At 36.7% G+C, this 14,325-nt stretch overlaps 1 protein-coding gene across 6 annotated transcripts in view; it reads left to right on the top strand.

Annotated features, from left to right (window-relative positions):
- Nucleotides 1–14,325, top strand: part of LOC135470011 (multiple PDZ domain protein-like) — a 120,644-nt gene that overhangs the window by 32,056 nt on the left and 74,263 nt on the right. For 5 of the 6 annotated variants that reach the window (XM_064748698.1, XM_064748695.1, XM_064748694.1 and 2 more), the window contains one exon: nucleotides 3,189–3,402. In XM_064748698.1, coding sequence (XP_064604768.1) covers nucleotides 3,189–3,402 — 214 coding nt within the window. Of the gene's footprint in view, nucleotides 1–2,944; nucleotides 3,072–3,188; nucleotides 3,403–14,325 lie in introns of those variants that run through there. The other variant, XM_064748697.1, reaches the window with a different exon arrangement.

Genomic DNA, 14,325 nt, shown 5'->3' with positions numbered 1-14,325 from the left:
TGTAGAGGTTATAATTATTAAATGTACATTGGAATATTAAAAAAAGTCTGATTCAAGTTCTGCCGAAATCTTACAAATTAAAATCAGATTATTTTGTGAGTTAAGATAATAGATTGCCAGAAGACCTGTTACTTTACATTGAATTTGTACGGACCCCAGCCCGTCTTCTTGTTCTTAACCAGTCAACTCATCCAAACATAGAAATGCATTAGGTATGTCATTAGCTACTTTGTAGACGTGAACAGACAGAAGCAGGATAATTAATGTTCTAATATCAATTCACAGCTGGTGATTGCAATGTAAGTGACAGGTCTTCCCGCAGTGTGTTGCCCCTAACTCGTAAACTCCTGTGGCTCTCCTGAGATTTCCACAGGACCCCAGTAGGGCTTATTGACTGATTCCCAATCATCTCTCCAAAGTATCTGTAGTCTATAAGAGTAAGCACACTTAAAATAGCTCAGCCAAGTCTATAATGTTTTCTCTACCAAACATCACAAAAGACAATTTTCGAAAGTAGATGATTTGATCAAGGCGATTCTCTCGATCTTCCCGGCTGTGGGGTTTTGGTGGCAATAAGCAGTTTGTGAGGCTTGTGGGGTTTTGGTGGCAATAAGCAGTTCGTGAGGCTTGTGGGGTTTTGGTTGCAATAAGCAGTTCGTGGGGCTTGTGGGGTTTTGGTTGCAATAAGCAATTCGTGAGGCTTGTGGGGTTTTGGTTACAATAAGCAGTTCGTGAGGCTTGTCTGGAGATTGTCTTTATGACGCTCATTGAACATTTGTCTTCCACCAGTATGGTATGTATATGCATCAGTATGTCACATGTGGAAAAGTTTGTCAGCAACTTGCCAAAGGTCTGTGGCACTTCCCTTTCCTCCACCCATAAAACACACCCTTGTATACATGAACATGTATGTGAAACTTTCTGGAGCACAGCATGTAAGAGGCTATGCCAGAAATTTCTTGCAAAAACGTCAAAATTTGCTAGTCAGATGAAATTTTCTGTCATTACCAAGGACAACTCAATTGAATTCTGGCCTTTCAGTAAATATCAACTCGTACCTGTACTATTTTAAAATACACCGTTAGAATAATTTTAAAATTTGAAAAAGTTATAATGGGACTTGTTGCATAAATTTTAGGAACTTCAAAATGAGGTGGGTGTTTTTGTGAAAGGCAGTTGTTTAGGCTATTCTAAAATAATTGCAAAAATTTGGCTGGTTTTGCACTGATTGATTTTTTTCCAAAAATCTTCGGAATACATGTAGCCTTTTGAAGCAATAATCAAATGAATAAATTTACCAATTGAAGCGATATATCATTTGTTCAATTGCCAAAACTTGGCAGGAGTGTTGTAGAGTGTATTAAGTGAGTATGATCTTGATCACCAGCTTATCATCAACATCTTGAATGGACAGAAAATAGCCCAAAACAGCATTTTGAATGGCCAAAGAATGATTAATTTTGTTCTGGATTTCAGTTTAAAAAGTGAACAGGAAACTAAACTGCTGAGTCAAACCATACCAATGTGCCCAGTCTTATGTGTGAAATTGTGGTGAAAAGTGGTACATATAGTGACAATCTCAACAATTAAGTTTTATGTGATGGGTTTGGTTAACTGGCATCATCAATTGCCAGCCAGAAGTCGATAAATTAAAATTGAAAAAATGCTAATAGCCCAAGCAATAGCCCTTCATGAAATATTAGCTTCGGCTCTTAACTTGTTACCGCTCAAAATCAGTAATAAAGCTTGTAAAATTTATAATGCATGTTGGCTTTTATAAAATTTTCAAAATCTGCAGTCATTTTAATGCTATAAATAGTACATGTATGTGTGTGGTATTGTGTGAAAGGCAATGATTTGTACTATTCTTGGTCATTCAGAAATTTTCAGTGGATTTAATAGAGGGTATAGATTTTTTTGTTAAATCTTGAGAGTATAGCGTCTTCTAAATAAAATCATGAAGGAGAAATAATCCTGACTTTCTATTTGTTTAGATGTTCTATGTTCACAATTTGAAAGTAAGTGTTCGGGGGAATTCATTGGTTTAATTTTGTTTTTTTTTTCTGTGATATTTTAAAAAAACTTCTTTGTAAACTGTGGCGAAGAAATTGGCGGAAAGCAAAGCATACTAATGTCAGTAAACATAAGATTTTGATAGAGATTGATTGCTTATTGGGTGTATTTTTGGTGGAAGTAATTGTACATGTCTTTCACAAGATGATACTTAGACACGTTCTAATTGCTAGGTTGTCATAACAATACAAATGGACCTGGAGCTCTTTGACATGATTGCTTACACTGGATGATTGCCTCTCACAAATCAACAGGAGTTGTCTTACACCACTTTCATTGTCTTTTATCTTTATATAATAAACAATAATTCATCAAATTCCTGCTTATCATGCTGACCTTGCTGACATTTTTGCAATTATTTCCTTGTCGACAGTAAATTATCGTTCAGTAATAAAAATATCAATAATACATGTACTGATATTTAGAGGGAATTTCCCTTTAGCTAAGTTAGTAGAGCGCGGACTTTGGCTGCAGAGGCCCAAGTTCAAATGCCTGAGTGACAAAACCGACGAGGTAGAGAATCTACAAATTCCCTCGCCAAGACTGGCTTTGAACCACCCACCTTGTGGATTTTAATGTAACATTGCGAAAAGAAGAAAAGCTTGGACTACGATGACAGTAGTGGGACTGTAAAGCATGAAAAATGGAATGCATGTATAAATCATGACCTTGGAGGGTTTTTCTACCAGAGATCTACAAAACAGGTCGTATTTTTCAGTGCGTAGGGAATGTTGTCTAGTTTTTCTCTTTGTATGTTCAGCTAGATTCTTTATGATACATGTACTATATACGACACATGTACTGTTAAATTGGTATGACTGTGCCCTACATGTGATCATTTTGCTCTCTGCATGTGCTACTGTTCTGTACACCTAACTGCTAACACTCCTGACTTCAGTCTGCTATCAAACCAGCAATAGCTGGGTTTGAGCATGCGACCTCACTAGCCTGAGGAGGATCAAATACAGTAAAAAACAGCACTGTATAAAGTGGAATAGGTGAGCTACTTGTATATGTACATTGATTGTAGAGTGATCTGATACAGGTGAACATGTATTAATTGGTATATGTATTTGTATGTATAGTATACTTGACGTGTTTGTCTTTGATTGTAGAGATGGCAGGCTACAGGAAGGGGATCAGATCCTTGCTATTGATGGCCAACCATTAGACATCTCCCATCACCAGGCCATCAAGATCCTGCAGAGTGCAAGCGGCTTTGTGGAGGTAGTGGTTGCTCGCGGTTCTATTCCTGCTTTTGAGCAGTCTGAGAGTGAGACAACAGAGCCTGCTAACACTGGCGCCTCGGATCAGTCTGCGGATATGGTGGTAAGTTTTCATTTGCTTTCTACATTTTGTCATACAGAAAAAAAACCATTCAAGATCACGCATCAAAGAAACAGCGGGGGGTTAAACATTCTTTGAAATTTTTAACTTCACGTTTGCATAGCCTTCATGCTATTTAATTAATATGTTACTAAGTGTTTCAAAATTCCTGGTTTAATGAAAGCAGTTGTTTAAAAATTTGAAATTCTGTTAATTATATTGTGGATAAATACATTTGTACACGTCTTCATTATATCTGTGATCCTGAATCTTTTTCTCATTTGGCAGTGAACAAATGAACAAAATGTCTATTACGTGTTCCTGCTTGTATTATGTTTAGTCACCCTTTAGGCCGTCATTTTTATGGGGCCTCTGTGGCTCAGTTGGTTAGTGCACTAGGGCAGTGTAATGACCCAGGAGCCTCTCACCGATGAGGTTGCTGTGAGTTCATGTCCAGCTCATGATGGTTTCCTCTCTTGTCATAGGTGGAAAAGTCATTCAGCAACCTGCAGATGGTCATGGGTTTCTCCATGCTCTGCCCGGTTTCCTCCAACCATAATGCTGGCCGCAGTCGTATAAGTGAAATATTCTTGAGTAGGGTGTAAAACACCAATAAAAAAAAATATGTGATTGCTTTGACTGTCAGATTGTCATGTTATTTGAATTTTTCTCTTAAATGTATTAATACATGTACATGCATCTATGTGATGTATGTGGCAGGTAAACAAATGAAAAAAACAAAAGAGGAAAAATCAATGACAAATTATGACAGATTGTAATAGTATTGTGTTGAGAGATATTGTTTTTGTTGTGTACTAGGAATCAGTTAACTTATGATTACACCCCCTGAACAGTGATGTTTACATACCTTGAGGGTATTCAACAAAGCTCTTTCTGACTTTCAAAATTTATAAGCTCTGTACAGTGCTTAGTTTTTGGTAGCTGGAGTTGACATTTTGACACATTTGTCTTAGGATATTAAACATTGATGAGGGGTACAACATTTCAATTTCTAAAACCCCAAAAATAAGCTTTGAGATCGTATTTTAAATTTTGACTAAGTCAGAAATGGCTTTGTGGAATCGGTCCAGCTCAATTCCATTACTGCTGAGAGTTGCATATTATGGCCTTTCTGATAGCCACTCTTCTGGCCCATATCCATTAAATTAAGGTTGTTTTGAAAGTATTTCACAACTTCAATTAACTCTGAGTCGATCAAATGATGTGGTGATTATGATACCTTATTATTATAGTGCAGTGCATCATAACAATCATGTAGCCTGCGGTCGTTGCAATTTTTACATGTGTATAAAAGACAACAGTGTTTTAATAGGTAATGTTATTGGCTGGTGCCCTGTGCTCTTGAGTCACCGGCAGCAAAAACACATTTGCTGGCAAAATCATTTACAATTTTGCAAACAGTGTTGTGTTGAAGTACATATGTGGACCATTTTGAGCTCTGAGCTGTTGGTTGTAATTTCATGGTTATTACAGTGTATCTTACATAATAAGGGTCTGCGGGCTTGATAATTAAGGTACCCTAATTCCTCGACTTTTTTGCATATAAAGAGCAACTTTCAGTGCAAGTAATGCACTTTTATAATTAGATGTTAGGGACATAGTTACATTGGTTGGATTGGCCAATTTCAGGTCTTCGCAAAATGTAGTATTTTATCACTGTACACATAGCAGTGCCAGAATACGCTTGAATAAACACCTTACAGACATAAAAAAGGTTGAAGAATTACAGTATTAAAACAAAGCATTCAGAGAATACCAGTAGTTCGCCTGATGGAGCAGTTCATAAAACTGCATAATGTTCAATTCATGTGATACATTCAAATATTGACTTCTAAACCAAAATAAAGTAAAATGATTGACACTGTCATACACAGATATTACTCTCTAATTAGACAGTGCTAAGATCTTGCCATTAAACCAACAAGAAAGGCCAAGATTATTATACTGTCACAACTATATCTGTTTATCGTATGAATAAGGACTTTGTATGTTATGCAGATGTAAATCATTTCAGTGGTAAAAGACACTGTGGGGGGTTCGTGCGCAAATTTAGGTCTTTGATATGCAAATCACAAACTGCATTTGGATACCCATGTTCTATGGGTGGCAACTGCAACCCTGGGAATGGATGAGGAAATCTTGATCTTGGTCTTTGATATGCAAACAGCTACTGACAGTTGGCTATCCATGTTGTATGGCTGGCAACTGCAAGCCTGTGAATGGCTGAGGAAATGTTGATCTTGGTCTTTGATATGCAAATCACAAACTGCATTTGGATACCCATGTTTTATGGGTTGTAACTGCAAGCCTGTGAATGGCTGAGGAAATGTTGATCTTGGTCTTTGATATGCAAACCGCTATTGACAGTTGGCTATCCATGTTCTATGGGTGGCAACTGCAAGCCTGTGAATGGCTGAGGAAATGTTGATCTTGGTCTTTGATATGCAAATCCCTACTGACAGCTGGCTATCCATGTTCTATTGGTGGCAACTGCAAGCCTGTGAATGGCTGAGGAAATGTTGATCTTGGTCTTTGATATGCAAATCCCTACTGACAGCTGGCTATCCATGTTCTATGGGTGGCAACTGCAAACCTGTGAATGGCTGAGGAAATGTTGATCTTGGTCTTTGATATGCAAACCCCTACTGACAGTTGGCTGTCCATGTTCTATGGGTGGCAACTGCAAGCCTGTGAATGGCTGAGGAAGTGTTGATCTTGGTCTTTGATATGCAAATCCCTACTGACAGCTGGCTATCCATGTTCTATTGGTGGCAACTGCAAGCCTGTGAATGGCTGAGGAAATGTTGATCTTGGTCTTTGATATGCAAATCCCTGCTGACAGTTGGCTATCCATGTTCTATGGGTGGCAACTGCAAGTGTGGAAAATAATGTGTGAAGTGTTTTGTAACAGTGAAACATTCATGGGCACCGATCTGCTTGTAATCTTCAACACTGGCATGTTTCTCACAGTGAAATGAACACTGTTACCAGGTTTTGTTTTATACTGCCATACATTCATTTGATCTTCCTGTGATGTAATTGCCTTGACCCAAAATGAAATACAAAGTTGCAAATCGTTCACCATATACTGGTTACGAATGTGTAACCTTTCTGTGACGTCATGCGGCCACCATAGCAAATGAAAGCAACAATGTTCTGAGGCATTGTTCTGCTGCATCTGCCATGTGATGACCATCCGACTATTCCATTGGCATCATCAGATGAGCATTTTGCATGCGCAACAAAGGGAATAAAACATTACATTTATTGTCTTTGAGCATCGCCTTTTTATGTAATATCAAAACTTTCAAGGGTTATACAATGTCAGTTTTGGCTCTAAAAGTAATATTTCATGCCATTTGTTCGCCTCAGAAAATGCAGTTTTTGGAGCGAAATTTAGGTTTATTTACCATACATCCAAGTGTACTTAGTGTATGATAATATAAAGTTGTCACACTTTCTGGTTGCATGCATCTGGTATATTAGTGAGGTTAGACCACATATTACAGGCTACTCAAGAGCATGCAAGAACAGCAGCCCGTTGGTCAAGTTGGCCTTGATCCTAGCATTGGACAGGAATTGCTGCCCCCAATTCAGTTAGGGAGCAGAGTCCTAGTCAAATGAATGTGTGACCCCTAGCTTGAGTCAAGTCTTTCATCAATTATATATCAAAATTTGTCCCTTGAAATCACTTTCACTCGAGTCAGTCGCATTTGTCTAAAGGATGAGAGAGATCCTATTAGTGGCAATTGACTGACTTTCCCTTCCGTTTGCATGCAAAGAGTAATTTTCATTGATTGAATTCTTGGGCCATTTCAGAACAGTTGACGGTCAAGGCATGTACTAAACGGACATCAAGTCACCTTGACATTGTTAAGATAGAATACTTGTAGCTGTGCCTCAGGAAAGCAGCAACAAGATATAATAGGTTTGAATTGTATTAGCATGGGAAAGTGTAGAGAATATATGTAGTGTATGTCTTAAGTTGTTTAGCCTGGGGAACAGGAGATAATATGTTTAATTTACTTACCTTGGGGAAGAGAAGAGAAATATTTTTTAATTTAATTACACTAATTAGAACTTAGTCTTAATTTGCGTATCGCTTGTGGAACAGAAAAGAATTGGTTTAATTTTTGCTTAGTTTGGACAACAGGAGAGAATATGTCTCTCAGGAGTGAATATGATATGAATATGCTGTAATAGCTTCGGATCCAGTTTATTAACATATGTTTAAACAGACAGTATATTTTTCAATACAAGCTTACACATTTGTATAATAATGATTTGTCATGGTTTAGAGGTTTTTTAATAGGATAAATCGAGTTCTTCATGTCTTAAGCATTCGGCCAACAAGATCACCTGCAAATGATTGTGATAACGCTGGCCGCTGCTGTATAGGTGAAATACTCTTAGAATACAGTGTAAAACACGAGTTAAATAAATAAATAAATAAATATAACATGGAGCTGTAGGCTATATTAGCATCCATGTTTATGAACTTACATCAGTTTGTGTTCTTGAACAGTTGCAATCAAAGTGCATTTGATATACTGATATATATTTGTATTTGACCTGGGAAATTATCCACAGATTGCAACTTTAAATTTGAATTGGATGTGATGACTAGAATATTGACTGTCGTGTCTGCGTCATCGAAAATTGATGACAGCTTCACTCTTAAATGTAACCAGTTGTATTTTGCTATTTATATATTATTTCCTGCGTAAATGTGTTCCTTTGGAAACTGCTGTTTGAAACTGTTTGGAAATGTGCCTTATGATTATCATCTTGGAATCAGCATTGTAAGGACAGATTTTTTGACACATGCCCACTTATTATTAGCTTGCCTTATGAAGTTGTGAGAGGGGGATCATATGATGTCTGTGTTGGTGTCCAGTATGGTTAAAGTTTCTGGCCAATCATAGGGTTGCAGTGGCCACCCATAGTACACAGATAGCCAGTCATAAAAAAAAAAACCTCTGTGGTAAAGTTGTGCACTAACTCCCCACAGTGTCTTCTTCCACTACAATAATTTACATCTCCATAACATATGAAGTCACTGCTCTGCAATCCTTACATACAACAGTCATAGTCATGACAGTATAATTATTTTGGTCTTTCTTGTTGATTTAATGGCCAGATCTTAGCACTATACATTAGAGGATAATATCTGTGACATGACAACAGTGTCAATCATTCTACTTTTTTTGGTTTAGAGGTCAATATTTGAACGTATCACACGACTTATTATGCAATTTTACAAAGTGTTCAATTAAGCGAGCTACCCATATTCTCTGAATGCTTGTTAATTATGGTATACATATCTACTGCCCCAGACAGATGACCACTCAGCAATTGATTCAGTGTTGGATCTGTACATGTGTGTTAAGTGAGAAATCGAAGAGTTCCAGGAACTAGTGACTTATTCTGACATGTGTCTTATTCTTATGTCAACAACTTACTTATTCTGAGAATTTGTCCCTGTAGCTAACGGAGCAGTGCCTATGTTGTCAGTACACCAACCCTACGGTGTTCTAGCCCAGTAAAGTGGGTTTCCATGGCTTACCGTCACATACACTGTTCATGGATGATCATGTTTATAGATGTACCCTAATTCTTAGGATGTTTGGGGCACCTGCTCTGCTCTTTTTAGCCATATGCATGTAAATGTAGCATGAATATTTGGTGTCTTTTTTTTTCACAACATATTCATATCTTGAAAAAAAAAACTGGGAGAGAAATGTAATTATTTGCTTTCAGCACTAGCAATATCTGTCCTAAAAATGAGAAGGTTTAGGTATATGTGTATGTGTAGGGAAGGGCCAGTGGATTAATGTTGTACACTGTGTGCATGATTCACAAAACCCAGTCATTATAATAATGGTGGAGTTGATCAGACTGTGTACATGTGGTTATACTTTGCCATATGCATTTACATGTATGTCTGTGTTTGCCAATCATGTCGGTGGTCTTCACTGGCGTCTCTTGATCTGCTCTGGGGATATCGTTGGTGGCTAACAAATCATCCTTCCTCTTGCATAATACATGTACATGTGGATTAGGCTGCTTGAAATACCTTGAAGGCGGGATGTACAGTGTTCTTACGTAAGCTACATGTATGTGTAAAGTAGGTATTTATCTGCTGTCATCGTTAGTTTCTGTATCTGTGAACTGTGCTGTGAGTATTGTCATATCCTTTATTTTTTTTCAGCATTGTAACTTAATTACTAATACTCTTGAAATGTTGAAAGTGATTTACATGTAGTGGCTACTGTATGAATATCACTAAATACCATGACTTTGCTGTTGACATACTCACATGCAGTGACTGCTGTATGAGTATCACTAAATACCATGATTTAGTTGTTGACATTGCCACATGTAGTGGCTGCTGTATGAGTATCACTAAATACCATGACTTCGTTGTTGACATACCCACATGCAGTGACTGCTGTATGAGTATCACTAAATACCATGACTTCGTTGTTGACATTGCCACATGCAGTGGCTGCTGTATGAGTATCACTAAATACCATGACTTTGCTGTTGACATACTCACATGCAGTGACTGCTGTATGAGTATCACTAAATACCATGATTTAGTTGTTGACATTGCCACATGTAGTGGCTGCTGTATGAGTATCACTAAATACACTGACTTCGTTGTTGACATACCCACATGCAGTGACTGCTGTATGAGTATCACTAAATACCATGACTTTGTTGTTGACATTGCCACATGCAGTGGCTGCTGTATGAGTATCACTAAATACCATGACTTCGTTGTTGACATTGCCACATGCAGTGGCTGCTGTATGAGTATCACTAAATACCATGACTTTGTTGTTGACATTGCCACATGCAGTGGCTGCTGTATGAGTTTCACTAAATACCATGACTTTGTTGTTGACATACCCACATGCAGTGACTGCTGTATGAGTATCACTAAATACCATGACTTTGTTGTTGACATACCCACATGCAGTGACTGCTGTATGAGTATCACTAAATACCATGACTTTTTTGTTGACATACTCACATGCAGTGACTGCTGTATGAGTATCACTAAATACCATGACTTTGTTGTTGACATACTCACATGCAGTGGCTGCTGTATGAGTATCACTAAATACCATGACTTCGTTGTTGACATACCCACATGCAGTGACTGCTGTATGAGTATCACTAAATACCATGACTTTGTTGTTGACATACTCACATGCAGTGACTGCTGTATGAGTTTCACTAAATACCATGACTTTGTTGTTGACATTGCCACGTGCAGTGACTGCTGTAACTTCACTAAATTCTATGACAGTTTCTTATTACCCATAATTTCTTAAAACTTCAAGGCTTATTAAGCCATATAAGCTGTTACAGCTTTTAGCCAGACAAGTTATACACCTCTGAGTAGTAAGCCTTGCTTTTTGATTGGATTGCTTTTTTGAATGGCATCAGCCATTTATTGGCAACTATCCAATTTAAGTGAACTTAGGTCATAGATAAATAAACTTACATGATGTAGAGATCAGACAGTGTTCAAATTACAAACCCTTTTGTGAAATGCATGTATTTATTCAAAGGGTGACAACAAAAGTAGATAAGTGACCCCACTTGTTTGGGGTAGGGCCACAGACATAGTTTTACTTTGACACCAAGAATCAGAGGTGACTGCTGTCTTACCTTTCATAACATGGATTCTCAGAATAGGTTTGTCATCTTCATTTAAACATGAAATGTCTTCATAGTTGACCTTGATAATACATGAAAATAAGCTCTCTGTATTTGGAGTCTTCATGGATACCTCGAACATCAACTAAGTTATCACCACATCCTACATGACGATGTATCAAGCTGATCACTATATCTCTCTTTCTTATGGTGAAACATCAATCAAATAAGTGAGATACTTAAGTAAAAAACAACAATTTAAATTGGTGTGGCCTTACTGCTAAAACATGTACACTTTTTAACAACTGGGCCCAGGTCCTGATTTATATGTGTAACATGAACTGTACACATTATGTGTACCCAAGTGAAAGTACTTGTACATGTAGTTACTTTGAAAATGTTATTCACCATTATTGATCTGCTGTTTCAATTGATTTGATCAATAACCACTTAGCGGTACACATATGTTGACCATTTTTTTCAAGTCTCAACTCCATATATGATGATATATGATGTATGCCGTGTATGCTTATAGAATGGAAAATAATACAAGTAGACCAACTGGATATATTGTGATGAAATCTTATAAATATATGTATTGCTCATAAATCCATGTGGTGAAATAACTGCATTTCATACTGTATGTCTATACTGTGAGAAATACTGAATTGTTAAATGCATGTATGCAAATTTGTGCAGTCATATTCTATTTTGCATGGTAAATGTGTTTTCTGGGTGTTAATACAGAATTGTTAAAGGTGTATGTGTATATGTAGACTGGAGGCTTTTCTCAGACTACATCTCTAAAATATACAACGCAAGCTTGTGACTGAAGAGTAGAATGCCTGAACAGCTAACCATGTACTTCATTTCACCTTAAGTTTAGTTATATTAAAAATGGGCTTTCAGAAGCACAGTTTCGTTAAAATGATACTTTTGATGCCGTTTTGAAGTATTTTAATAAGGCATTAATAAAACTTCACAAAAAAAACCTTTAAATTTCCTTAAAAGTGGATGAATTGATCAGGATCAAGAAAAATGCTAGTAACTTAACCCATTCCAGATTGCCATACGTAAGTTTATTTTGGCCACCAAGATATTTAGGTTACCACAGAAAATGTGTACACCCTGATGGGTAACCTTGAGCAAAGAAAAATTAAGACATTATGGTATAATAGTATAACTTCTTGTCAGTAATATGCAACATTCAGACACCTGTGTGCTTGGAGAGCTGACCCACTTTTCTGTTCATAAAGTGAAAGGTAAACAGGCTTAAGAACTTGAGGCTATGGGGAGACAACTCTCTCAGACAACTAGCCTGTTGCATTTTAATACAAATTTAACATAAACGTGTGCATTTGAAAATTTTGAACACGTGTTGTTACAATAATATTTCCTACTGTTTTGACATAAACATGCATATTTTCTTTTTTTTTTGTGTTATAGAAATCTACATTCAGATGGGGCATGGTTGAGAGGCTTTCAATTGTTAACATAGCCTATAAATGTACCTCATTACTGCATTTTAGCCTTGTATAGATATGACATATATACATGTATCTAATATGATCTACCCAAATGCACATGTATGAACTTAAGGTTGCCAAAATTTCAACTCAAATTCTGTTTTCAAGCTGTTTCCCTAATCAGATGTCCAAGAAGTTATGTCTTGTTTTTTGAACATATATATATACAAGTGGATTTAAAAATGTACATATATGTGTCTAAACATATATGGGTGCACACTCAGATTTAGAATGTAACATCCAACACTGCTTCTGACACCAGATTTAACAATGCCCTACCATGCATGTTGCACATTTGTTTATGACATTTTCAGCCATAAACCTCAGCTCATGTGACGGCAGAAATAGAAGCAGAAAATGTATGGTGATGAACCTGACGAAGTTTAGGGCGAGCATACTTTTGTCTACATTTTGGCGTAGAGTTGGCCATGTTTTTTTTTTAACCATTTCTTAAATTTCTGTGTGTTGATAGGGACCAGTTTAAGCAGGTCAGAATAAAATAATTACATCATTTAAAACCTAATATTCTGCAACCAGTTGGCATAGATTTTTATAGGCACTTTCTTTTAATGGCACTGGTCAGTGTGGCTTAGTACTGCTGGGCATGCCTGTGCAACATTAGATAAGCTGAGTCAAATATACCGTAATTCTTCAAATTTTTGGGACAGATATTAGTAGTGTTAGAAGAAGAATATTACATTTCTTTACCAGCCTTTTGGAACAGTAAAGACATGAGTAAATTGTTCATTGGATGGTCTAACCATGTGAGAAAAAAGAAACTCGATATTCCACAATATATTGTACAATTCCACATGTATTGTATATTTTTGTACAGTTACAAAAATTAGAAGAAATAGGGTATTGTGTGGCTAGGCTGAGCCACAAATATATATCGTTTAGCTGAGTCACAAATATGTGTGGCTAAGCTGTCACAACAGAATATCAAGCACCGTCTACAACATGTATATGTATCCTGTCTTTGATATCTCTTGATCTTTCACATACTATTTGCTTGCAAAATTGTGTAAGAAAGGAGCACAGGGATGTTGTTGATATACATGTATATAATGCTGATATTTTCAAACAGCAGAGAGCAGGGGGTTCCTAGACGTCAAAATGTTAACTACCTTATTAGAAATGTTGAGTTTTTTTCAAGGTCGTTTTGTAATAGTGCCATATTGACTTTTTTTAAAATATCTAACTACCCAAGGCCAAAATTAAAATATTGTTTGCTTGATGTTACAAGCCCTTTATAACAAAAGAGGGTAGGGGGATCTTTTTTTATTTTTATTTTTTTGTAGAAGGGAAGATCAATAGTAGAACCCTGTTCAAATGATTGATCACAATTAAACTTCCTTACCATTGATCAGAATCCAGTACTAAATTATGTCGCCCAGTATTTGGCAATTCTCAAAATAAATATTCTTAGATCTTTACCATAATACTAACAAGTAAACAGTAAAGAGTCAGTCACTTAATATCAAACATATAATATTTTAAATTTGGCCCCATAAAATTTAAATTAGACAAAGTAATATTAATTTCTATGTCCCTATGGTCATACTGGATGGAGTGCGTGGTGGGAACACGTAGTCAAAACAACACTGTCAGACAAAATTATTAATGATGTCCCGCACTCCACATATTTCACAAGAAGTGTGTTTTTCAGAATTGAGTTTTAGTGAAATGTATTCAGTTTTTCTCGATC

The sequence above is a fragment of the Liolophura sinensis genome, chromosome 7, assembly GCF_032854445.1.
Source record: "Liolophura sinensis isolate JHLJ2023 chromosome 7, CUHK_Ljap_v2, whole genome shotgun sequence".
NCBI lineage: Eukaryota > Metazoa > Mollusca > Polyplacophora > Chitonida > Chitonidae > Liolophura > Liolophura sinensis.
The sequence above is the reverse complement of the archived record's forward strand: the minus strand, read 5'-3'. Positions and strand labels throughout refer to the sequence as shown.